The sequence below is a fragment of the Diplotaxodon limnothrissa genome, linkage group LG19 (assembly GCF_057381915.1).
Source record: "Diplotaxodon limnothrissa isolate DT_005_m linkage group LG19, D_limnothrissa_male_GT1.1, whole genome shotgun sequence".
NCBI classification, from domain to species: domain Eukaryota; kingdom Metazoa; phylum Chordata; class Actinopteri; order Cichliformes; family Cichlidae; genus Diplotaxodon; species Diplotaxodon limnothrissa.
In genome coordinates, this window is record NC_140614.1 from 3,204,803 (window position 1) to 3,231,432 (window position 26,630).

A 26,630-nucleotide genomic window follows, 5' to 3' on the forward strand; every position below is an offset into this window, starting at 1 on the left:
TTTATTTTGAGTACTCTGTACAAGCTCATTTGTTCCCAGAACTCAAGAAAATTGGATCAAGTTTACGTAAGATGACCAAGTTAGGGCAACTTACTCATTTTGAGTACACTATACAGCCTTGTTAGTTCGCAGAACTCAAAAAAATTAAGGAAACTCGTTGCCTGAACAAAACTAAGTAAAGCTTACTTAAGATGACTGTTAGGACAACTTATACAGTGCAAGTCTACAGTATTAAGAATAACTTGATACTGACTGTACAATACTAATTGTTTACCTACTGACAAACATTTCAAGTTCAACTAAATGAAAAAACAATTTGTGGTAACCTGAATATGATTAAAAATAATTAACAACACTTTTTGTAACGATGTTAAAATCAGCCCAACTTTTATTTTCAAACACAACAAAGTATAAAAGCCAACATACTGGACACTGTTCTGCTGAACAACAAACAATTATATTGCCATCACTGTTGTAATCTTACAATGAAACAAAGTCTCAGATGTAATTATTCTGAAAATAAGTTTAGGCCTACCACAAGTTTGTTTTGTACTTACATTACTTATATAATCAAAATAAAATATTTGTTGTTCTGTCACAAGTGCAGTCTCTGATTTAAACAACACATTTGTTTTGCATTCCAACACATGAGCTGGAATGTTGTAATATTTTAAGGATGGCTTGTTTCCAGTCCAGGCATTACTGCCTGAATGACTATCATGGATCGAGGTGATCCAAATGTAGGTGCAGAAGAAAGTCTTTAACTTCCCTTAAGTACAGTGTCACTGGATGTGGGTTGGAGATGCAATGAGCTTGAACCTGCAGGCGACCATCTTCACTGACCACACCATCTGTGATGGAGGACTCATCTCTCCTGTTGTCCTGCAAGCAAACAATCGTATTTTTTGGAACATGAACTTAATTGCTTTCTTAAAACATTTTTTCTGCATTTGGTATAAACAGACTCAAATTTAGACAATCTCAGGCTCCCTCCCCACCGGAGAGGTGACATTCAGTGTCCCAATTGTCAGTCTGGATAGCCCTGACCACCACCCAACACACAATAATGTCATGAAAGCATCATTTTAAAAAGGGCTATGCAAACATGGCCAATAACTTTCATTCTAATGATGTGCAAAATGATTTGGGCACAAAACAAATTTTGTTGTTAGAAAACTTGCAGACTTCACTATATACAGTGTAGACCCTCTAAACTAAGTTTGGGGGATGTGATCTTTCAAGAAATGCAGACCAAACTGTTGTTGTTTGTTTACTTACACAGCATGTCTTGTAGAATTAACTGGAGTCACCAGCAACAGCATCGCGCAGTCATATCTCAAGTCTAATAACAGAAGACAGGAAAAGATCAGTAAAGAAACAACTTCCCCAAACCAAAGCACAAATAAAACAATAAGTAAAACAGGCTGATCTAAAGTATGATTAAAGTTCAGCCTGATTATTATAAATGTCACTGACAGTTGCTAATATATTGGAAAACCAGAATACTTACTGATGTCTTTCTGTCCAACAGCAGGAGTACTGGTCCCGAGCCTCAAAGACAGTAAGAAGCAAGCAGAGGGAGAAAAAACAGAACATTTTTCAGAAACTGATTTGATCCTTAATGGCTGTGCAATCATTGTAACATGGAGTTTGCTTATGTTGTTAAATAAAGGCTAGATTTGACATTAATAGATGCCACAGATGTTCAAAAGCTGCCACAAAGCATGAAAAAAATGGACGTCTCCGAAAACGTCTGAGCATTTTTGCAAATATGTGATGTCTTGATAAATCGAGCAGATATTTGAACTTTACACAGCTACATTCTCACCTGAAAATATCTTAAAAGTTGATTTTGTGACTCAGAAAAAGTAATAAGTTTTTTAGCCGCGCTCCTCCGCCATTGGCCAATAAGTACGCACAGGCTCCGACAACCACAGCCGACAAATGCCATCCTCCTTTTCCCCAGACTACCCTTTCTGGGTCACAAAATAACCTTTTAAGATATTTTCAGGTGAGAATGTAGCTGTGTAATGCTCAAATATCTACTTAATTTATCAAAATATCACATATTTGCAAAAGTGCTTCCACGTTTTTGGAGAGCTCTGTTATCCACCAGCGCGATAGCTGACCGGGAGGTTAAGGCTTGATAGAGTCCATGAGCACAGCTAACTCCTGGCTTATTGTTTTCAACCCCCTGCGGTCTTTTGCTACTCAGGTTAAACATGATATATATAATTAGTTAGTTAGTTAGTTAGTTATGGCTATGGATTGAAAATACCCCCCACACCACACCCCTAATGGCTGCACCTCCCGAAGAATTTTGTCTGGGCTCTTATCTCACTTTTTTATTTCAAACAATCAACAGAAAATTTCACCGACATAGTTTTATGTAAGGTTTTTAAGGGTGTGTTAATTTTTAAGTAACATGAGCCCAGCGGCAACAGCAACGCTAGGCTAACACTAACTAGCTAGCAAGATTATAAACTTGCTGCTAAACTAAGAGAAGCCACAAAATCAGTTTGAATAAGAGTAAACATTTACTTACCAAGTCAGTGTATCAGGTAAAGATTCACAGCAATGACAATAATCTCTTGAGCTGACGCTTCTCCAGGTTTGCTCAACATATTCCATAACAAATGCTGGCACCATGAACATGCGGACTGATCCAAGAGGGAGGAGGACGGTAGTGACGTGGCATTTTCAAAACACATCTTTCATCCTTCCGCACTGAGAAGCAAAACTTCCAGCTTATTTAGTTTTTCTAAGTTAAGACAACTCAAATAAATTGAGTTTATCAGCGTTTTGCATAAAAAGTACTTGTAACTTATTTAAATTGAGTTCTAATAACAAATTGATAAAAATTGAGTTCAGCTTATTTAATATTTTTAATTAAACACAATATTACATTTTACAGTGCATAAAGACATGAATAAGTGAGTGTTACATCCCCCAGGAGGATGTCTCTTCTCCCTATTAACCCTTTGTTTTGTCCAGGCTCCACCTCCTCTGTCCTGATTGGATGCTGTGCAGAGTCCGGCTGATTGGTAATCAGCAGAGCACTATTTAAGGCCTGTGGAGCTGTGCTTCTGGGCCCTCCGGCCATTTTGGTTGCCATACTGGTGCAGGCTTGCATGCCTTTGTATTTTGTGTGAGCATTATTGTTTCATGTTCAGACTGCTTGTAGGGGAGAGCTGCCTTTTGTTTTGACACCCTGTTTTCTCCTGTTTATGTGTTGTTAGGTAGGTTATGGTTATAGGTTGTATCTTTTGTTTCTTTGGAGTTAGGTAAGTTTCTTTTATTTCTACGTCAGGGATGTTTTGTTTGTTATGTTGGCCTTGGCTCTCCCTGACGTTACACCTCGGTCTGAACCTACGTCCCATCACCAGTATTAAATAAACCTTTTAAATTTACCATCTTGGCTCCTCCTTCTCTATCCACATTTTCGTCCCTTCAACCCCCTAGACTAGCCAGGGGACGTAACATAAATTGGGGGCTCGTCCGGGATAAAAGTCCTGGTTAATCCATTTGTGGATGGTGAAGGTTTGGAGTTGTTTGTTTCTGCTGGTGTATTTGGCAGAGGTAGTTAGTATGGCAACTGGTGTTTTTGCTTTGAGTGCATTTTTGAGTAATCCTTCTTGGGAGGAGCTAAATGCGTGTAGAAAACGTGATTTGTTTGCTATAGCAGCACACTTTGAGTTAAATGTATCAAGGCAAATGGTGAAAGAGGACTTGAAAACTGCTGTTTCAAACAAACTTGTGGAAGAAGGCCTGCTTCCTGTTTCTAAATCACCTCGTTTGCCAGTTCCTCTTGACAGGACCCCTAATGAAGGAGTGAAGCCTGCTGTGTTAAAGGACGAAGGGCAAAACCCTGCTGCTGTGGAGCAACAAACGGTGGAAAATTTAAGCACTAATGGCTCACCTTCTTTTGCTACTCCATCTTCTCCTCGTTCAAGACAAGAAGTATTACTCAAGGTACGTTTGGCTAAATTACAATTTGAGGCTCAGGATAAAGCCCAAGCTCGTCAGGCAGAGTTGGAACTTCGCAGGTTGGAAGCAGAGACAGAAAAGGTGTTAAAGCTGAAAAAGTTGGAGCTGGAGTTGCAGATTGAAAGGGAGGTCAGACTGCGTCAGTTGGAGTTACAGGCACAGACTTCAAGAAGTACTACTACTCAACCTAGTTCTGCAAATTCATCTGTTGGTGAAACAACCTCCTCCCCTGTAAACCCAGGTGGTTTCAATGTGAGTAAAAACATTGTGTTGGTACCTCCATTTCGTGAATCAGAAGTTGATACATATTTCAATGTGTTTGAACGTGTGGCTGCCTCATTGCACTGGCCGAGAGAAGTTTGGCCATTGCTTCTTCAGTGCAAATTGGTAGGCAAAGCACAAGAAGTCTGTTCTGCTTTGTCTTTGGAAGAAAGTTTGAAATATGATGTAGTGAAGTCTGCTATCCTTGCTGCTTGTTCCCGAAGCGTATAGGCAACGCTTTCGCAATCACACAAGAACAGCAAATCAGACTTTTGTAGAGTTTGCTCGTGAAAAAGCTACTCTTTTTGATAGATGGATAACAGCAAGTAAAGTTCCTGACTACAACTCCTTACGTGAACTGATACTGCTGGAAGAGTTCAAAAATGGCCTGCCAGAACGCATTGTTGTACACCTTAATGAACAGAAGGTTTCCACTTTGAAAGAAGCAGCTGTGATAGCTGATGAATTTGTGCTGACTCATAAAACTGTTTTTGTGCAGAAACGTGAAGTTACCACCAGAGAACCTCCCCCACGAAAGGATCCTTCAAGCCCACGACAGACTTTTGCTCCAAGGACTGAAAGGGAATGTTTCTATTGTCATAAACTTGGTCATGTTGTTGTTGAATGTCCTGCTTTGAAGCGCAAGAACCAGTCACCAAAAGGAGTAGGCTTAATTAAAACCATCCGTGCTGAGAGAAGGGACCAAAGTGAAGGAGTTGATCCCTGCTTCAAACCCTTCCTCTTAGATGGCACTGTGTCATTGACTGGGAAGCCTGAGGATGAAAAACCCATTCGAATACTCAGAGATACGGGAGGGTCAAGATCTGTGATTTTATCTGATGTATTACCCCTGAGTGACCATTCCTCTTGTCATGGTAGTATTCTGATTCAAGGAGTCGAAATGGGCTATGTCGAAGCTCCTTTGCATTATGTACACATCAAGTCAAAGTTGGTTAATGGCATCTTCTCTGTGGCAGTACGCCCCTCACTTCCCATAAAAGGGGTGCAGTTCATTTTGGGAAATGATATTGCTGGTGGAAAAGTGCAACCTGTTCCCGAAGTAACAAATGATCCAGAATCAAACTTGAAGAGGAACGACCTAGCAACATGTTTCCCATCTGTTTTTCCTGCTTGTGTTCTCACCAGGGCTCAAGCAAGACGTAAAGCTGCAGAAATTGATTTGTCAGACTCTTCGTTGGCTCAGGCTCTGGCTACAGATGATTTGCAAACCCTGATTGATCTTAAAAGTGGTTCAAAGGATACTACTGAGAAGTGGAAGGATCTACATCTTCCACAGTTAGACTTGCCAGTCACACGTGAAAGCCTTGTTGCTGCTCAGAAGTCTGATCCCTCATTGACTAAATGCTTTACTTTTCTTTCTGAAACAGGAAATAAAAAGGCTTCTTATTTCTTGGAAGATGGGGTCTTGATGCGCAAGTGGACTGCCCACCCAAGTCTAACAGCAGACGTAGAGGAAAGCTGTTCTGATGACTGTGACTGGAGCACTACTTATCAGATTGTTGTGCCTCTTGAGTATCGTCACTACGTAGTCTCCCTTGCACATGAGCACCCTCTGTCTGGTCATTTGGGAGTTACAAAAACGTACAACAAGATACTCAACCATTTCTTTTGGCCAGGATTGAAGGCTGATATAGTTGAGTTTTGCCGCACTTGTAAAACATGTCAGATTGCAGGAAAGCCAAACCAGACAGTTCCTATAGCTCCTCTTCATCCTATACCAGTACTTGGTGAACCTTTTGAACGTGTCATTGTGGACTGTGTTGGTCCATTGCCCAAGACAAAGAATGGTAATCAGTTTTTACTGACTGCAATGTGTACTTCGACTCGTTTTCCAGAAGCTGTCCCACTCAGAAGAATAACTGCACCTTTGGTGATTAAAGTTTTGACAAAGTTCTTCACTACTTTTGGTTTACCAAAAGTAGTCCAGACAGACCAAGGAACTAACTTTCTGTCTAAACTTTTCAAGCAGGTCATGCAGACTCTGGGGATTAAGCATGTTGTGTCAAGTGCATACCATCCTGAGTCTCAAGGAGCATTGGAGCGCTGGCATCAGACACTCAAGGCAACATTGCAGAAATACTGGTTGGATACTGCAAAAGAGTGGGATGAGGGAGTACCTCTGATGGTGTTTGCCATGCGCGAAGCTAAGCAAGAGTCCCTTGGGTTTAGCCCAAATGAACTAGTGTTTGGTCATTCTGTCCGGGGACCTTTGAAGTTGTTGAAAGAACAGTTCTTGTCAACAGACCATGTTGTGAAAACTAATGTTCTGGATTATGTTTCACAGTTCAGAGAGCACCTCCATAAGGCCAGGTTGGCAGCTGCAGAAGCCCTCTCCTCTGCTCAGGGGAAGATGAAGAGTTGGTATGATAAGAAAGCCGTTCCTCGATCTTTCAATCCAGGTGACAAGGTTTTGGTTCTTCTACCAACTGCTAGCTCTGCATTGTCTGCCCGCTTCTGTGGACCATACCAGGTGGATAAGAAAGTAAATGACACTGACTATGTGATTAAAACCCCAGACAGGAAGCGTAAAACACGCTTGTGCCATCTCAATATGCTCAAATCTTTTCATTCTAGAGCTGACTCTCTCTGTGGTCCTGCAGATAAGTCTGTGGCATCTCCGTCCGAGCCAATCTCATCTCCAGAACCTCTCTTGTTGAACTCTTCCTCAGGATTGAGGTCAAGTTTAGATGAAGACGGGCTCAAACTTTGTGATGCCAGCTACCAGAATGCCAGAATGCTTAATTCTGAGGTACTGTCCCAGTTGTCTATATATCTGTCTCACTTGACCCGTGAGCAACAGTTGGACATTGAAAGGCTCGTCACCATTCATTTAACACTCTTTGGGGACATGCCTTCCCGTACTACTGTAATAGAGCACGACATTGATGTTGGGAATGCCGTGCCTATTAAGCAGCATGCTTACCGTGTGAATATGGCAAAAAGGGAAATGATGAACACAGAAGTAGACTACCTTCTGAAGCATGGATTGGCTATCCCAAGCTATAGTCCATGGAGTTCTCCGTGCCTGGTTACGCCAAAATCAGATGGAACACCTCGCTTTTGCACAGATTTCCGCAAGGTAAATGCAGTAACAGTACCTGATTCCTTCCCACTGCCCCGTGTTGAGGACTGTATTGACAGCGTCGGATCTGCTGCTTATGTGAGTAAGCTTGACCTTCTTAAAGGTTATTGGCAAGTACCTCTGACAGAAAGAGCATCAGAAATCTCAGCTTTCGTAACACCTGATCACTTTTTACAATATACAGTTATGGCATTTGGAATGAGAAATGCTCCTGCTACCTTTCAGAGGTTAATGTCAACTGTATTATCTGGTGTGGCAAACTGTAATGTTTATCTTGATGATGTGGTCATCTATTCTTCCAGCTGGTCAGAGCATGTTGACACCTTAACCACTGTGTTCAAGCGTTTAGCTGATGCTTCCTTGACCCTCAACTTGGCTAAATGCGAGTTTGGTAAGGCTACAGTGACCTACCTTGGAAAGGAAGTTGGGCAGGGCAAGGTTCGCCCTATCAGTGCAAAGGTTAATGCCATTCTTAACTTTCCTGTGCCAACAACACACCGTGAGCTGCGCAGATTTCTGGGGATGGTTGGTTACTACAGGTGTTTCTGTAGGAATTTTTCTGAAGTCGTAACACCACTGACAAACCTGTGCAGCCCGAAGGTACCATTCATTTGGAGTCCTGAGTGTCAACATGCTTTTGAATGTGCAAAAGGTCTTCTGTCGAGTTCACCTGTTCTTGTCGCTCCAGACTTTTCTAAACCTTTCAAGCTTGAAGTGGATGCCAGTGAGGTGGGGGCTGGAGCTGTTCTTCTTCAGGATGATGGACAAGGAGTGAGTCATCCTGTCTGCTTCTTTGGCAAGAAGTTCGATACTCATCAAAGGCGGTACTCGACAATTGAAAAGGAGACTCTGGCCATGCTTCTGGCTCTTCAGGATTTTGACGTGTATGTGGGATCTACTTCCCAACCTGTAGAGGTCTTCACTGATCACAATCCTCTCGTGTTCCTCTCTCGTATGTATAACAACAATCAGCGACTGATGAGGTGGGCTTTAATTTCACAAAACTACAACATTGAAATAAAGCATAAAAGAGGATGTGAAAATATTGTGGCCGATGCCCTCTCAAGAATGTGATGGTGTAAGGTTAACAAACTTATACGTTTGTTTTTCTGGGTGGGGGTGTTACATCCCCCAGGAGGATGTCTCTTCTCCCTATTAACCCTTTGTTTTGTCCAGGCTCCACCTCCTCTGTCCTGATTGGATGCTGTGCAGAGTCCGGCTGATTGGTAATCAGCAGAGCACTATTTAAGGCCTGTGGAGCTGTGCTTCTGGGCCCTCCGGCCATTTTGGTTGCCATACTGGTGCAGGCTTGCATGCCTTTGTATTTTGTGTGAGCATTATTGTTTCATGTTCAGACTGCTTGTAGGGGAGAGCTGCCTTTTGTTTTGACACCCTGTTTTCTCCTGTTTATGTGTTGTTAGGTAGGTTATGGTTATAGGTTGTATCTTTTGTTTCTTTGGAGTTAGGTAAGTTTCTTTTATTTCTACGTCAGGGATGTTTTGTTTGTTATGTTGGCCTTGGCTCTCCCTGACGTTACACCTCGGTCTGAACCTACGTCCCATCACCAGTATTAAATAAACCTTTTAAATTTACCATCTTGGCTCCTCCGTCTCTATCCACATTTATGTTCGTCCCTTCAACCCCCTAGACTAGCCAGGGGACGTAACAGTGAGTTTGGTGAGGAAGATTGTGAAAAGTGCGCTTCTGGTCAAAAATTCCAATAAACACACTCCTAAACCTTGTGCAAATTCTTTCCAGAAGAACTAATCCTGTTGTAGCTGCAAAGGGTGGGCTAACATCAGATTAAACCTACATATTAAATCACATTTTAATGAATTAAAAATAAAATGTCACTCACATTTATATGCGTGGTAAAGCAGATGAGCTAATACTTTTGGCAATGTAGATAATGCTTTGTTAAGCAAAGTTGGCTCTGACTAAAACAAGTTAACAACATAGTCTACAGCCAAAAAGCAATATTATAAAAGTAATACATTAAACTAGGCAATAGTTTTTTGCTTCTATGAAGTTAGAATTTCTTATTGCAACAGACATGTTGCATGCTTCACTGACTGTCCTGTTAAATTCATTTCTCTTTTGACTTCAGCCTTTAGGTTGTTCTTTCTCTGTTGCTCTTCATCCTTTCGTTCCTTTGCAAGTCTCTGTTTCTCTTTCTTTGAGGCCTTCTTTGCCTTTTTCAACATGTTTACTGTGTAGTGACCCCCACAATTCTCCACAGTCATTCTGTTAATTTTCTCTAGAAGCTGCCTGATTTGTTCTGGGTCTTCCACTTCGTTATTGAAGACATGATATCTGCCATAGACACCCTCAATGAGCTCTTGAAGTCATAAATTTTTTGAGATGAAATTTTCAGTAGTTTGTTTCTTTAGTTTGTCTCCATGTGTGAACAGAACTAGCGAGTATTTGGCTGCCTCTTTACCAAAAGTACTTTGAATCATCTTCACAGTGTCTTCCTCTTCTTGTGTGAACCTACCAAGCTTTAGGACCATCAGGAAGGCATGAGGGCCAGAAGCAGACAGAGAAATAGATATTTTAATTTTTTTTAACACTTCTTCTTCAGTCACATTATTGTCAAATACCCCAGGAGTGTCAATGATGGTCACCTTTCGACCTTCCACATCTCCCTGAGCTCTCTTGCACTCAGATGTCCAGGAGGGTGGGGACAGTTCAGACTAGAGATGGACCGATCCGATATTACGTATCGGTCCGATACTGACCTAAATTACTGGATCGGATATCGGAGAAAAATAAAAAATGTAATACGATCCATTAAATATCACGAAAGCACCTCACAAAACTTGCAACACGCCGTAACTCACCTCAGAACGTTAGCACGTCGAAGCAGTATGCATCACGTGATAGAGCGGCTGTGGCATGCGGGATCTGTCGGTGGTCTGGATAGCATTTGGAGCTTCGCTAGCAACCCGGCATTTCATCTCCGACAAAGTTATCCCCGAGAGAAGTAAAGCAAGTGTGTAAGTCCATCTCTGAATGTTTGTAAAGCATTCCTGCGTTAAGCTTACCAAGCGACTGCCTCTTCTTGCTGCTACTTCAATCATGAAACTGCTTAATAATCAGCTGATCAGCTTTTCTGTCGTGAGTCCGTCTCTCTTGTTTGGTTTTGGCCCACTTTGCACCAGAAAGAGGAAACCAGCGGATAAACAACAGCAACACGTTTAAGCTTGATAAGCTGTTGTTAGAATTTATTTAATGTTACTTTCTACTCGAGGATCTTTTTCTACGTAGCTGACGGCTGGTAACTGTGCAGGGGCGGATCTAGCAAAGTTTAGCCAGGGGGGCCGATAGGGCATTAACAGGGAAAAGGGGGCACAAAGACATACTTTTCTTTCTTATTCTCATTTAAAATGTCGAGCTTTTAATAAATAATTATCTGACACCCAAAGTTTTAATTTGATGTAAAAGGAATAGAAGTCAATTACTGTATATAGTGACTATTAAGTCTAATATATATACCCTAGTAAGATATAGTACTTTTTCCTTTGGGAAGGTACCATCTGTGCAGTCTGCAATTTTGTTGAAGAAAGATGTTGAATCTATTTAATATTTCTTGAAAAATAATTGATTTCTGTGCATTTTTTTTCACACTGCATCAAATTAAGGTTGATTACGTCGATTAAGCATCATGAGGTGGAGCGTGAGGGGTGGTTCCCTATTTTTTATTTATTTATTTTTGTTGTTGCTGGGAGTTGGAACCCTATTAGTTAGGTTGCTTAATATTTACGCTAAGTACTCTTTAAAATACCAGAATAGGGAGGATGGTGTAGGTTTAAGTTTATTAGATTGATCAGTATTGCTGAACTATGAAATATTTTGTTTTGCATACAGGTATAACAGAATAGCTTTAGTGTAGTTGTTGTTTTAAACTTGAGTTATGAACTTATACAAAATGCAGCAAGATATAAAAAAAAAAAAACAGTTTTGTTGATTAAAAAACACTATATCGGATTCATATCGGTATCGGCAGATATCCAAATTTATGATATCGGTATCGGTATCGGACATAAAAAAGTGGTATCGTGCCATCTCTAGTTCAGACTGAAAATCTTTTCTTCCTAAGATGATGTTTCCTGTTGCACTCTTCCCTCCTCCTGTTTTTCCCACCAAAATAATTCGTAGTTCATCACTCTTCTTCTGCTTCCTAGAACCTGCAGACATAAAACATAGGAACATCTTTTTTCTTTTTCAGTTTTTTTTCTTTTTCTGCCGTCATTGTATAAAATATTGAACTTTAGTGTAGATTGTACAGTGTACAAGTTATTTGCTCACCATCACAGTGTAAGATAAAAGCTGGCCTTTCTAGACTGTCAAGCACCCAATTCTAAGAGACTGAAAAAACAATCTCCATAAACTAATAAAATATGAGTGCATAAATTGGTGCCGACGCTCATTAGCAAATAAGCATTTTTATTTTAACCTCTATCTACCAGGCCACCCACAACAAATCTAGGGTTACGTTACTGACCCTTTTTTTAAATCGTATTTTTACCTATTTGGAACACCCAGATGGAAAAAAAGAAACTTTAAATACAAAAACCCTAATGACACAATGTAAGCAACTTAATTTAAAAGGTTTTGTTTTCACCCTACAAGAACATGCTGACTTACAATTTCTTTAAAACATTTGTGTGTGTATAGAATAGAATAGAATAGAATAGAATAGAATAGCCTTTATTGTCATTGTACAGAGTACAATGAAATTGGAGTGCCACTCCCTTGGTGCAAGATAAATAATAAATATAAATGTAAAATATAAAAAGTACAATAAAATAATCGCAAGTACTCAAACAATAGTAAGTACGATATATACAGGATAACGTGTGTGTTTACAACCCTTCAAAGGTCTGTGTGAGGTTCAAGCCTTGATTTTACTGTTGAAGTCCTTAGAGAGACTGCCAGACAAACATGTCTATACACCTATATACCACCTTGAGCAGACAGTCACTCTAGGGCAGGGGTCTGAAACTCAAATGAGCTGGGGGCCACTGCTAGCACTGTCATCTCATTGGAGGGCCACTCAAGTGTTCGAGAAGTACAAAAAAACAAAACAAAAAATACACTGACAAATATTTATGAAAATATAGTGGGTTTTTTAAATTTTAAATATTGTATAACACAAAACTGCAAAAGTGAGTGCAAATCTTTTTTCCTTACTAGACCCCTGCTCTAAGGCAATCACCGATAGCCAAAACACAACAACCATATATCAGTATATCCATGTCCAAAAGATGAACACTGAACATTTTTGAATTGGGTTCAGGTCATTTAAATGGTGACACATATTTCAAAATAAATGAGTTTCTTCCATTTCAAACACCAGCATCAAAATAATTAATTAGAATTAATCAAGAACTTTGAGTTGAATGTGCAAGTCCATTGCTGATCAACAGCAAGGCAAAATCCCCAGAATATTAGAGAGAATAGTATAGAGCAGCGGTCCCCAACCTTTTTTGCGCCACGGACCGATTTGTGCCCGACAATATTTTCACGGACCGGCCTTTAGGGAGTTGCGGATAAATACAAACAAAATAAAACTAGTACCGGTCTCGAAAAAAGAAGATTTATTCATAACACACGTGAAAAGACCCAGGAAAACCGAGTTAATGAAAAAAACGATAACAAAATTACGCTAAAAACCGATAAAAACCCTGAAAACCATACATTTCACACCCAAGTCTCAACTCTCGCGGCCCGGTACCAAATGACTCACGGACTTGTACCAGTCCGTGGCCCGGGGGTTGGGGACCGCTGGTATAGAGATTTCACATAGATAGCTACATCTCTCCTAGAGCTCACATGTCCAAGGTTGTGGAATATCGTACCAGCATGACTGGCTGGTTTCATGTTTGTGCTTGAACAAGCTTAGAATCAGAGATGGGCAGTAACGCGTAATCCGATTACTTTTTTCAAGTAACTTGACCAACACTGCTTAGAATGACACTTTTTCAATCCAGTCTGACAAAAAAAATACAAAATATTCCCAGAACAGAATTTATATAGATACTGATATTCCATTAGTAAATGCCTGCATTTGTATAGCGCTTTTCTAGTCCATAGGACCCCAAAGCGCTTTACACTACATTCAGTCATCCACCCATTCACACACACATTCACACACTGGCGATAGCAAGCTACATTGTAGCCACAGCTGCCCTGGGGCGCACTGACAGAGGCGAGGCTGCCGGACACAGGCGCCACCGGGCCCTCTGACCACCACCAGTAGGCAAACACGGGGTTAGTATCTTGCCCAAGGATATTTGGCATGCAGCCAGGATGCAGCCTGGGATCGAACCACCGACCTTCTGATTAGTGGCTGACCTGCTCTGCCACCTGAGCTACAGCCACCCCATTAGTGATTATAATCATTTACAAATAATAGTGAAGTTATTAACAGTTGAGTATCTCTCACTTGTACATGTTCAAATTATTTCTCTAAGTATTAAAAAGTGATTAGGAAAGTCGTATTCTTTATTTGTGCAAAAATGTTTCTTGAGATGCAGTTGACCAAAACTGCCAAAATTTTCCTGGGGAATAATTTAATCCTCCAAAATCTTCATTGTATGTGGCAGCAATCTGAGACTCTCACTGCTAAAGCACCAACTGTAGCTCCAACAGCTGCTCCAGCAGCAATTCCAACTGCCAAACCTATCGGACCGCCTGCAATTCCAAGCACACCTCCAATGGCAGCACCACAGGCTGCTGCAACAGCTATTGCTGGTGCTGAAGTGAAGTCATTTGATTTTTCAGCTCTGGCTCTGGCTTCATAATGATATCTCATCTGCACCTTGCACTTCTCTCTGGTGGCCCTTCCTCCATATTTGGCTCCCAGTTTATCAAGCTCTCTCTGCTTCTGTGCTTCCATCTCCTTCAGGAGTCGCTCTTTCTCCTTTTCTATGGCTGCCTCTGCTTTCATGAACATTGCATTGGTATAGTAACCTCCACCATTAACCACAGTCATCTTGTCAATTTTGTCCAGGAGCTGAGAGATTTGTTTGGGATCTTTGATTTCATTGTTGAAGACATGGTATCTGTTACCACACTTTCGAATGATGGCTATGAGATCAGGACTTTCTGAAATAAAGTTTTCAATGGTTTGCTTCTTTAACTGGTCTCCATGTGTAAATAACACCATTGTGTATTTTGCTCCATCTTCACCAAAGGTGGTCTGGATCATCTGAACAGTATCTTTCTCTTCCTGAGTGAACCTGCCCAGCTGAAGAACCACAAGGAAGGCATGAGGACCAGGGGCAGACAGAGAGATGCACATCTTGATCCTATTCAATACTTCTTCTTGAGTGAAATTCGTGTCAAAAAGGCCTGGAGTATCATTGACAGCTACCTTTCGACCGTCAACATTCCCCTTTGCTTTATGGCATTCAGATGTCAGAGAGGATGGTGACAGTTCTGATTCAAAGGCCTCTCTCCCCAGGATTGTGTTTCCTGCTGCACTCTTCCCCACTCCCGTCTTCCCCACAAGAACAATCCTCCTTTCATCTGAATCCATGGCACCTTTGTACCCTGTTGGACAGAAACACACTGTTCATCATACAGTGCTTTGTTGTTCAGGGTGGCATGCACATGCAAAATGCAAAAAACATCTTTTATATGCTGCTTAGAGATGGTGGTAACTCTTAAAGCTGAACCAGTGAGAACCTAATAAGAATCAATAAGAGAACTGATAAGGAAATTCTGACATCCAACAGGTGAAACAGCTCAGAGATTCTCAGTTTCAGTTAATATTGGATTTGAATGCTTATCTCTTGTCTTTGATAATGCCAAAATAAACAAAAAGATTCTAAAGAAATGTTTTGGGGGATTTAAACAGATTTCATGGGAAAAAGGCTTCTCTAGTATTCAATCAGAGTGCTCAAGCCCTGTGTGAAAAGTGATTGCTCCCCTTTCCAGAAATGGCGAAAACATGGAACCATGGTGAAGCTTCCCAGGGGTGTCCAGCTGACCAAGAGTGCAGTGATCACTCATCCAAGAAGTCACAAAAGACCCCAGAACATTTGCCTCAGTTGAAGTCAGTGTTCATGACTCCACCAAAAGAATGTGTCTGGAAGAAAACATCTTGATGATCCCAAAGACCTTTTGGAAAATACTCTGTAAATGAGGGTGTATTGTGATAAACAGCTGAAACACCCAATGAGTTGGGGGTGCACAACTGATGATGTTTCGTATTCGTGACAAATGGTGGTTTACATTAGTCTTCAACTAACTGAAGAATTACATTACTGAAAACACCTAAGGTCAGTTAAAGAAAACTTGCTTCACTGATCCTGTGACAAAGTGGCTGGACTGAATGCCATTTGTCACTTGCATATATTGTTATTTTGTGTTCTGTTATCTTATAGTCAATCATAATGCTTTAATTAGTGATGTGCGATACCACTGATTTCCTTTCCGATCCGACACCAAGTAAAATTCAGGGTGGTATCGACGATACTGATCCGATACTGATACTTTGTACAAAAACGTATTTTATTTATTGCATGGTAAATGGCCTGCATTTGTATAGCGCTTTTCTAGTCCCTAAGGACCCCAAAGCGCTTTACACTACATTCAGTCATTCACCCATTCACACACACATTCACACACTGGCGATGGCAAGCTACATTGTAGCCACAGCTGCCCTGGGGCGCACTGACAGAGGCGAGGCTGCCGGACACTGGCGCCACCGGGCCCTCTGACCACCACCAGTAGGCAAACACGGGGTTAGTATCTTGCCCAAGGATATTTGGCATGCAGCGAGGAGGCAGCCTGGGATCGAACCACCAACCTTCTGATTAGTGGCTGACCTGCTCTGCCACCTGAGCTACAGCCACTCAAATTATAGAGTCATAATGATTACAGGACATTCGATTAATTGTTCTTATCACTTAATAATGCAGAATTCATCATATAGAAATAAAAAAACTGAAGTTGTACGCTATTTGAACACGTTGCCTGCCTGCGGCACTAAAGGGCTCCGTGAAAGACGTCTGTCTCGCCCTAGCAGCACCTGTCCTGTCCCTCTCCTCTCCTCCTCTTCAATTTGCCTCAACATATGCTCATCATATTCTGTGATATGATTTACTCTGAGGTGTTTGACAAGGTTAGTGGAGCTGCCACAACACCTTACTTTTTTGCCACATGTATCGCAAACCACGCCTCGGCTGTTTGTGGATGTAAAATACGTCCGCACATGACTCCATTTATACGCAGCCATTGTTGTGAGTGTGCATGCCAAGGGGCTGCAACACATTTATACATCCGTATTTCGCACATGACTATGAAAGGCGGAAGAGGAAGTAGTTCCTTCCTATGTAGACAATCCGAATGATATAGTTTCTTTCCATTGTGTTCCCATTAATGGAACTGGCCTGAGGATCAGCTCTGAAAAGTCGAAGCTCATGCACGTCAGCTCCATGGACCCACGACGGGGGATCTACATCGGGACACAGCTGCTAGAAGAAGTGGAGAACCTACCTCGGTAGCGCGATTTCCCATGACGGCAACGCGGAGGTGGATGTCAAGTGCCACACTGGAAAGGCAGCTGCGGTATTTCGGAGGATGAACAAGATCTGGTTCTCCCCGACCATCTCCCTCAAGATCAAACTCCGCGTGCTTAATTCGATCGTGATCCCAACTGCCATTTATGCCAGCGAAACTTGGAAGGTATCGGCCTGCATCAACACCAAGCTCGACGTCTTCCAGCAGCGATGTCTTCGCCGGATTCTGAAGATCCGCTACACCGACCACATCACCAACGAGGAGGTCCTGCGAAGGAGTGGCACAGTCAAACTTCACAACATCGTTGCATGCCAAAGACTCCGACTGGCCGGCCATATCCTCCGCATGGATGATGCATGGATTCCAAAAACAGCGATGTGCTGGCAACCCCTGGGCATTAAAAGACCACGAGGACATCCCCGCAACACCTGGTGAAGGTCCATCAAGACCTAAAGACATCGAACATATCATTGGAAGAAGCTGAAGCCCGCACACAAGATCGAGCCTGGTGGCGTTCGTTTGCCACCCGATATGCCACATAAGGCATGGGAGGATCTAAGTCTAAGTAAGTAAGTCCTGTTAATGATAAACTACAAATTTACCCTAAATTACTAAAATATCAATATTTTAATGTGAGAATCGATTCTACAACATAAATGACTGGTATCGGAGGAATCGATATTTCAGTATCAATCAGCACATCTCTAGCTTTAATGTAGACACTGCACATGTAACCTTGGCTCTACATACTATCCCGGGTCTGTTTGTGGTAGCATTGTCTATATATTGAGGCGATCGTGGCTCAAGAGTTGGCAGTTCGTCTTGTAATCGGAAGGTCGCCAGTTCGAGCTCCTGCTCCGACAGTCTCAGTCATTGTGTCCTTGGGCAAGACACTTCACCTGTTGCCTACTGGTGGTGGTCAGAGGGCCCAGTGGCGCCAGTGTCCGGCAGCCTCGCCTCTGTCAGTGCGCCCCAGGGCAGCTGTGGCTACAATGTAGCTTGCCATCACCTGTGTGTGTGAATGGGTGGATGACTGAATGTAGTGTAAAGCACTTTGGGGTCCTTAGGGACTAAATAAAGCGCTATACAAATACAGGCCATTTACCATTTATTCATTACATCTCTGCAAATGTTCTTAAAGCGAAATGTCACTTCATCATTAGTTGATTTGAATCTTTCATTTGTTTATGTAGTTTGGTTATACTTACCATTGTGTGTTCCTTGGTGCAGGTCCTATATGTGAAACAGGTATATGGGAATGGCCGCCCCAGTACTTCCTGATTTTATAGGATATGATGTCACTGATCATATCAATTGGGTGTAACCAAATGAAGGGCTGTTTCTTTTGTGTAAAATTGTTTATTTCATTTAAAATAACCTCACGAGTCAGATTAAGTGAAGAGATTGACTTTTCACACCGTTTAGTTGGGTAAATGAGTTTGTTAAGTGGAAAAATGATTTTATTCCTGTTTCTTTGTCTAGACTGTGTTATTTAGCCTACCCTATATTCTCGATGGTAGAGGTTAATGAGGTTCAGATGTGAATGGAATTCTGTATAAAGCAGGTGAGATTTTGACTGTCAGGTTCTTATGTTTTGTGAAACATTTGTTGAAAGGCAATGCTAGAAAATAAAGAAGACTTAAAAGTAGGGATGGGTATTGATAAGATTTTCACGATTCCGATTCCATTTTCGATTCTGTTTAACGATTCAATTCTTTATCGATTCTCTTATTGATTCTTTTTAAAAAAAAGGAGAACACTAAGGCCGATTAGCTTAGAACTTTGTTTTATATCTTCCCTTTGAACAAGATAGAAATTTAGGAGTAGCATGGCCTTATAAACCCAACAGTGAGATATTAAGAGATCTAGCCTATGGCTCTTCAATGGGGTTTCACAGGGTCCCCGGGGAAAAAAATTGTAAATGTAAAATAATAAAATAAATATTCTTCTGTAGCAATAACAAAGTATAACATAAATTATTCTGTAACAATTACACAAGAATATCCAGTAATGTCCATGCCTACAATTAAACACATTCCCTTACCGAAAATTTGAGGGCATCTGCTGTGGCAAATGGGTGCAAGCCTTTTACCACAAACTGAGTCACTGCTCGGTGACATTCGTCTATCCTGGCCTGAAAGTAGACGCTACCGGTAGACTGCAGCGACAACTGCCAGCGAGCGCCAGCCAGACTCTGTCTGTCTCTCTCATCATGGTCACCTAAATGCAGCACACAGTAATGGCAGGTTTTGTAATAAGGCAGATCACACTAACATAATATGCACTGTTAGTTGATTATTTACCTGCTGCATTAACGGGAGAGGACGTACAAACGTTACCGCTGCTGCTGGGTTGAGATTCATGAGTCTGGAGTGGAATTAAAATCACGACATTCATTTAAGGTCATCGCGTGTTTTGTGAGCAAATGCTTTTGCATATTTGTAGTGTTCCATCCATCCATCCATTTTCATCCGCTTTGTCCGGGGCCGGGTCGCGGGGGCAGCAGCCTAAGCAAAGAGGCCCAGACCTCCCTCTCCCCAGCCACCTCCTCCAGCTTATCCGGGGGAATACCAAGGCGTTCCCAGGCCAGCCGAGAGATATAATCTCTCCAGCGTGTCCTGGGTCTGCCCCGGGGCCTCCTCCCGGTGGGACATGCCTGGAACACCTCACCCAGGAGGCGCCCAGGGGGCATCCTTGTCAGATGCCCGAACCACCTCAGCTGGCTCCTTTCGATGTGGAGCAGCAGCTGCTCTACTCTGAGCCCCTCCCGGATGGCCGAACTTCTCACCCTATCTCTAAGGGAGAGGCCAGCCACCCTTCGGAGGAAGCTCATTTCTGCCGCTTGTATCCGCGATCTCGTTCTTTCGGTCACTACCCACAGCTCGTGGCCATAGGTGAGGGTAGGGACGTAGATCGACCGGTAAATTGAGAGCTTCGCTTTTACACTCAGCTCCCTCTTCACCACGACGGACCGGTGCAGCGTCCGCATTACTGCAGCTGCAGCCCCAATCCGTCTGTCGATCTCCGGCTCCCTTCTCCCATCACTCGCGAACAAGACCCCGAGATACTTGAACTCCTCCACTTGGGGCAGGAACTCATCCCCGACCCGGAGTGGGCACTCCACCCTTTTCCGGCTGAGAACCATGGCCTCAGATTTGGAGGTGCTGATCCTCATTCCCGCTGCTTCACACTCGGCTGCGAACCGCTCCAGTGCGAGCTGGAGGCCCTCACCCGATGAAGCCAACAGAACCACATCATCTGCAAAAATCAGAGATGAGATTCTGAGGCCACCAAAGCGAAAGCCCTCCGCCACTTGGCTGCGCCTAGAAATCCTGTCCATAAAAATTATGAACAGAACCGGAGACAAAGGGCAGCCCTGGCGGAACGCTGGACCAGCTCTTTATCCTCTGCAGGATACTTGAGGGTGCATGGGAGTTTGCCCAACCAGTCTACATGTGTTTTGTGGACTTGGAGAAGGCATTCGACCGTGTCCCTCGGGGTGTCCTGTGGGAGGTGTTGCGGGAATATGGGGTGTCTGGCCCATTGCTACGGGCCATTCGATCCCTATACAACCGTTGCAAGAGCTTGGTTCGCATTGCCGGCAATAAGTCGGACTCGTTCCCGGTGGGTGATGGGCTCCGCCAGGGCTGCCCTTTGTCTCCGGTTCTGTATTTGTAGTGTTTCCTCCCTTAAATTAAATATCTACTATGCAAGTATTGCAAGTTGCCCTGTTGTTCTCGTAAAGTATGACCAAACTTTTTAGCGTTTGCCATGTTTCCTGCCAGGTACTGTAAATGACGCTCTGCAACGTAGTGACATCATTCGGGGTGACTGGAATCGATAAGGAAATTGTTTGCAAAAATGGCAAACAATTCCAAGGAATTGAAACAGTGGGAACCGGTTCTCAACAAGAACCGGTTTTCAATACCCATCCCTACTTAAAAGAAACTTGAACAGTCTGCAGATGCTGTTTTGCTATCACTTTCCATGCTGCTTATGTTATGCTACCTCACACCCCCCCCCCCCCCCAACCCATTCAAGACTTGTGCTAATTATTTTAGGGATTTTAAAATCTGGTCCTATCAAGCAACCCATTTAGTCGCTTCATATTTTTCCCATAGTATAGGTTTATCTTTCTTTGTAAAATCAGACAGCTGCTACTACACTAGTACTTTAATTAGCATCATTATCAGGAGGCTTAGTTTAAAAAGAAAAGACATGTTTTTCACGGACCATAATAACTACTGTTAGAAATTCTGAACCTAAAAATAAATAATGCTTATGCTAATTGGAAAGCAATAAGTATAACCCTGGCAGAGGGTCTGAGGGGGTGTTCAGACCTTTTTGTAATTTTATACAAACCCTTTTGGAAACAGTTCGGATTCAAAGAATTCTAATGAAGCATGTTTCTGTTCTTGTATGACAGCTTGTTCCAATATTAAACCGTAAAGATATTCACAAGTGGATTTCTTTCAGTTCAGTGGGTTTCTTAGATTTAGATTACAATCAAGTATTGATCAAATAAGAAAAAATCCCCAGCATGAGAAAATGAAGCTGACAAGTTTGAATAAAGTATTCCTTGTGTGGGCCTGGTCCTGCCCTGACATAGATCAGCAGGACACAGCAGCAAGCTCAGCCAGAAGCTACACACAGCTAAGTTGATTCCTGAAAGGAAAAGAAAATGAGCTGTCCCCAGACTCTTCTTTGTCAGTGGTATTAAGGAGGTCCTCAAAGTATTCCTTCCACCGCCTGTCTATATCCCCAGTTATAATCAGTATTACCCCAACTGCCACTATCCACTGTGTAAATAATGCACTATATTCCCCTTCTGAATTGTCTGATGGTTTGCTAGAATCGCTTTGAGTCAGACCTGAGTTTCATGGCCTCGCCGAACTACTTTTGCTTCAGCAAGTTCCTGAGCAAGTTCCTAGTTTTCCAGTGTTAATTCCTAGTTTCCATGTTCAGGGTGTTGGTTTGCTTTTCATGTGTTTATTTAATGGAGTGTTTTTCCCAGCAATAAAGCTACCATTTTAAGTTACATTTCCATGTTCGATTCCTGTATGTAGGTCCTTTCTCCTGCCTGCCACACAGCGAAACATGACAACAGTGACCACTGGGTAATTTGTGTTATAAACATGGATAAACATTACTAATTTGTAACGTGGGTTGTATTAAGTGGTTGAGAGGAGGCCGCAGAAACACTCAGCAGGACACTCATGACCACACTGGTACTGGAAATTCCACAGTGTTCGTCTTTTAATAAACACACTCTTCACCAACCGCTGCTGTCTTACATGGAGCAAGCAATGTTCATACAACCTGTAACATTACTTTGAGTTTGGGAGCTGAAAAAACGAGGTCCATCTCAGTCCATGTGTCCATGTGTAAGCACGTTTCTCCCACACTCTACAGAGGGCAGTAGCACATACTTGTGACATCACTAAACATTAACTTGGGTTGTCTTAAAGAGACATCACACAGTTGAGATTGTTATAACTTCCTAATCAGTGTATATGTGTATATGAATTTAATAACCCATCTCAAAATAGACAGAGCCGGGTCCGTGACACAAATCGTGTTATTTTTATTTTTTAACAATGAATATGTCATTTGATGGTTTTTCCTCATTTCAGTCTTGTTTTTCAATTAGACTTGCTTTAATTTGTTTCACAATAAATATATTTAATAACCCATTACTTTACAAGTTCTCTCATTTAGAAGACTTCACTAAAAGGGATATTGTTTATGGACTCATTATGCACAATAGCAAAGATGACTTTCTGGTGAATGCTATAATCACTCTTTGTACATTTTAAATACACAGATCTAAACATACAAAGCTGGCTTTTGTAAAATTTTTATTTCATACTTTAAAGCCCTTATTTTATGAAAACAAAAGATGCAGTGAAACCTTTGAACACAACTGAAGAATGTGATTTAGTTAGTAAGCCCAAATTTACCCCTTTATTTTCTCTTCCTTTTTTTTAAAAAACTGAAAGCTAATTTCTTGTAATCACCTGCTCCAAAGGAATCTTGCAGGAGCCATGTTGTTATATATTAATTCTTGTTTTTGCGTCAATAAAAAAAACAAAACAAAAAAAACTCTTCTAATGCAGCAGACAAATGCCTCACCGTTTTTCCCCGGATTTTAAGGGTGGGTCGTGTGTACCCTTAAAAAAATCATTGCGAACACTGTTTGAAGATTTTTTTTTTTAAATTGCGGACGTTCGTAGAACGAAATAAACGTTTAAAAGTAAGTACCGGTGTGACGGGTTTCAACATCACGTGGCCGCTCAGCTGCGCTGTCATGTGATAGAGAATGTGCGCGCGCGTACAGCGTCTTGTCAGCTAGCGCTCAGGATGGACTGCAGAGAGTCGGCGTTATTAGTGTCCGTTCTCCTCTTGGCTTTGGCTTTGTGCTCTGCTCAGAATTATGTCCTGAGCGATGACGGGGGTCTGGGAAGGGTTTTTGATGGAATTGGAGGTTTAAGCGGCGGAGGGGTGAGTTTAGTGTATTTTACTAGAGTACTTCCTTGTACAACACTGCCTCCACAGGAACAATCTGATCTATGCATGCCTGCCTGCATGTTTCTGTTTCTCTGATTAGCTTATTATTTTACTAACATAACATTTCTACGTGTGCCTTAATGTAGGCGACGTCTCGGTTACTGGTGAGTTATGCGGAGCCGTACCGCAGCCAGATACTAGACTTCCTGTTTAAGGTACGACAGAAGCAACTCATTCACACAGTTCAGTTTTAAGCACGGGAACTCACTGCTCTGTGTTCCTATTTTCAGCCAAACTTTGGAGCTTCTTTGCACATTCTGAAGGTGGAGATCGGAGGAGATGCGCAAACTACTGGTAAAGTACATTTAGTCACACTACATTTCTGACAGTTTCTAATTTGTTACTTGTTACATTTCCATTTCTCTGCTGCCAGGTCTGAAATGCATTATGACACACAGCTAAAGTCCAGCAGAATGACATAAATTCCTTCTTAACAAGGAAACACTTGTGACATCTGCTTCATATGGATCTTAAAGTCTTGTATGGATAGGATATTGGCTATAATTACCACATATTTTGGTGCTGGGGTCGTGATAGACACTTTGGATCATAGTATAACTTCAAGAATAAACTGACTCTCTCCATTTTTTTGGTATTATTGAACCTCTGATTTGATCAGATGGAACAGAGCCGTCTCACATGCGCTATGAAAATGATGAGAACTACTACAGAGGCTACGAGTGGTGGCTTATGAAAGAGGCCAAGAAGAGGAACCCAAATATCACACTCATAGGTAAGAAGGAACATTGTTTCCTTTTCTGTCTGATAACTTGACAGCAGTAAACCAAAACCAGTAGACATCAGAGGGAAAATGTCATAGTAGGAAACTGAGATTTAGAATCTACATGTGTTGTTACAAATGACCACTCCTGCTTTTCTTGGCATGAACACATTTGGTATTACTGGCAAACCTCATGGAATTTCTGCCAGAACTTTCCACCCATTTACTTCTATCCGGAGATTTTGTTTTTTTTTTTTCATTTATTTTTTTTAAAAATTTGAATAAAGTAGTTTTGATATAAAGGTTACAATTCAATGCATGCAGTTATTTTATATGGAATGTAAATAATACAATAATATTATTGATATTATTGAAAACTTTAACAAGTCTGCTCAGTTTGTTGGATAGATGGTGGGGGTGATTGGAAATGTGACCAGATAGTGAAATTTATATTAAATGTAACACAAAAAGAATCATTGTCTTTTCTTGTGTGTCTGCTTGTTTTCATATAGGTTTGCCCTGGGCGTTTCCCGGTTGGGTGGGCCGTGGCAAGAACTGGCCCTATGACTACCCGGATGTCACTGCAACATATGTGGTGAACTGGATCCTTGGTGCCAAGCAGTACCATGACCTAGACATTCAGTATGTTGGGGTGTGTATACCACTTCTCAGATTAGAATGCAGCTCTGCACAAACCCACAAAATTCATGCAATAATCATCTCTACTTCAACACATTGCTTTTGTGGTCCTTACAAAGGCTGCTTCCTCAAAAAGTGAGTGCTTTGCAGCTTGGTGGCTTTTGGCATGTTTTGAACTTTCCTTTCATAACAGGATTATAATTAATTAATATAGCTATTAATTATAATTCTTTGTTACATTTCAAACACACACATTCATTTTTGAGCTCTGGTTAAACTGTTTGAACATCTGACTGCTTGCATTATCTCTCAGTATCTCTGGCATTCTCAGGATTTTAATAACCAAAAGTAGTAATGGTCAAAACTTCTAAACACTAAGCAGTTATTTGCAGCCACCTAGTGACAGTAAATTCTCTAATGTAAGTCCTGTTACCAACTTCTGTATTTCATCAAATATAAACCAGGAATTGGAACAAAGATGGACCTCTAGTAGCAGATGTGAATCTGGTCAATGTGACCAAGTGAAAGCCAGCCCACAAACACAGGGAGGAAAAAAGTAGTTCTGTTAATGTTAAATGTTACTTATTGCTCTCTACAGTAACTTACATGGCTTTGATTCATTCATGTTGTCTTAATCCTGTGCGGCTGTTGTTGCATGGAATTAGCCCTGTTAGAAAATGAAGGGTTTCTGTCCACTAAAGTGTGACTTTAACATGGTAAGTGGGAACATATCAAAACCTTTGTTGTAAAATGTGACAGATGACATTTATTAGTTGCTTAGTACTGAAGGCCTGCCTGGAATATAAAAGCTTTACCACGTGATACTGGATTGATGGATTTGCAGGAAATTGAGCCTGCAAAAGTTTGTTTGCAAACTAAAATTCTCTTTCATCCATTTAGATCTGGAATGAGCGAAGCTTTGACATCAAGTACATTAAGGTAAACATAACTTACTGTTATCTTTCATTGTACTTTTGTCATAATGAGTAGCCTGCAGTGTAAATTGAAGTAGAAAAACAGCCACTAACATTGAGTTGTCCTACTGAGAGATGCAGTGTGACGGTGTTTGGGATGATTTTAAAGCTCTAGCCGAGTTCCACTGAGAGCATGTCTTTGTCGCCAAAGGTGCTCCGGAACATGCTGGATAAAGTTGGTCTAATTGGTGTTGGCATCATCGCAGCAGACGGCGATTGGAGCGTCGCTAATTCTATGATCCTTGACCCATATCTTAATAATTCTGTTGATGTGATTGGGTAAGTACAGAGTCTCAAGAAGTTTGAAATGAAATGCTCCCACTGCGTAAATCATTGGACCAGATGGCACAGTAAAAGCAGAACTTTTACCATGTGCTATAAGTTTACTTGAAGGCTATTTGGTGCTTGACAACTGATTGCGTAAATCCGAAATGTCCACTGAGTTTGGGTGCGTCTCTGTTAAAGCACACTCTTCTTCCACAAGTACCCAGCTGAATGTTTGTGGCTGTTATTTTGCTGGACTTGAAAGATAAAGTCGGAGCTGAATCATGTGTAGGTGTGTTGCTGCTGAAAAAAAAATTTCAGATCTGCCACATTTCTTAGGTGGTTTTAAAGCTGCATTAAAAAAATGTTTTTAAATATGAATATTGACCCAATACAGAAAGTAATCATAAGTGCTGAGAAATTTTTTTATTGAATTTGGAGTCTAATTTGCATCTGTCTCTCCTGGGTGACAGCATGTTGATGTGCTACTGTAGGAAAAAACGAATGACTACAGTTGTGCCACACACTTATACAATCAAGCACCTAGGCATGCAGACTGCTTCTACAAACATTTGTAACAGAA

At 41.6% G+C, this 26,630-nt stretch overlaps 2 protein-coding genes and 1 pseudogene across 3 annotated transcripts in view; 1 reads left to right on the forward strand and 2 right to left on the reverse strand.

Moving 5' to 3' along the window:
- Positions 1 to 9,390: 9,390 nt before the first annotated feature.
- On the reverse strand, positions 9,391 to 13,218 carry LOC146611568 (GTPase IMAP family member 9-like; annotated as a pseudogene).
- A 725-nt stretch (positions 13,219 to 13,943) lies between these two features.
- Positions 13,944 to 16,971, reverse strand: LOC146611569 (GTPase IMAP family member 9-like). Of its 2 annotated transcripts, XM_085343689.1 has the most exons (2): positions 16,949 to 16,971; positions 13,944 to 14,877 (listed from the first exon to the last, which is right to left on the reverse strand). In XM_085343689.1, the coding sequence occupies exons 1-2, from the start codon at positions 16,969 to 16,971 to the stop codon at positions 13,944 to 13,946; spliced, it is 957 nt and encodes a 318-aa protein (XP_085199815.1). The 2 variants fall into 2 exon arrangements, with proteins under 2 accessions (XP_085199815.1, XP_085199816.1); XM_085343690.1 differs by lacking the exon at positions 16,949 to 16,971 and having other exon boundaries at positions 13,944 to 14,900.
- A 6,270-nt stretch (positions 16,972 to 23,241) lies between these two features.
- Positions 23,242 to 26,630, forward strand: part of galcb (galactosylceramidase b) — a 50,398-nt gene continuing 47,009 nt past the window's right edge. The window contains exons 1-6 of the mRNA XM_085342597.1: positions 23,242 to 23,383; positions 23,536 to 23,604; positions 23,680 to 23,743; positions 24,069 to 24,182; positions 24,683 to 24,822; positions 25,710 to 25,748. Of these exons, the coding sequence (XP_085198723.1) occupies positions 23,243 to 23,383; positions 23,536 to 23,604; positions 23,680 to 23,743; positions 24,069 to 24,182; positions 24,683 to 24,822; positions 25,710 to 25,748 (567 nt within the window). The 5' untranslated portion in view covers position 23,242. The remainder of the gene's footprint in view (positions 23,384 to 23,535; positions 23,605 to 23,679; positions 23,744 to 24,068; positions 24,183 to 24,682; positions 24,823 to 25,709; positions 25,749 to 26,630) is intronic.

Excerpts from the sequence above, each read along its gene's own strand:
- LOC146611569 (XM_085343689.1), bottom strand. The coding sequence starts at position 16,971 with ATGGTCGGGGAGAACCAGATCTT. Across the intron at positions 14,878-16,948 it reads GTCGGGGAGAACCAGATCTT|GAGGATTGTTCTTGTGGGGA; the intron begins GTTCATCCTCCG and ends TTCAGATGAAAG.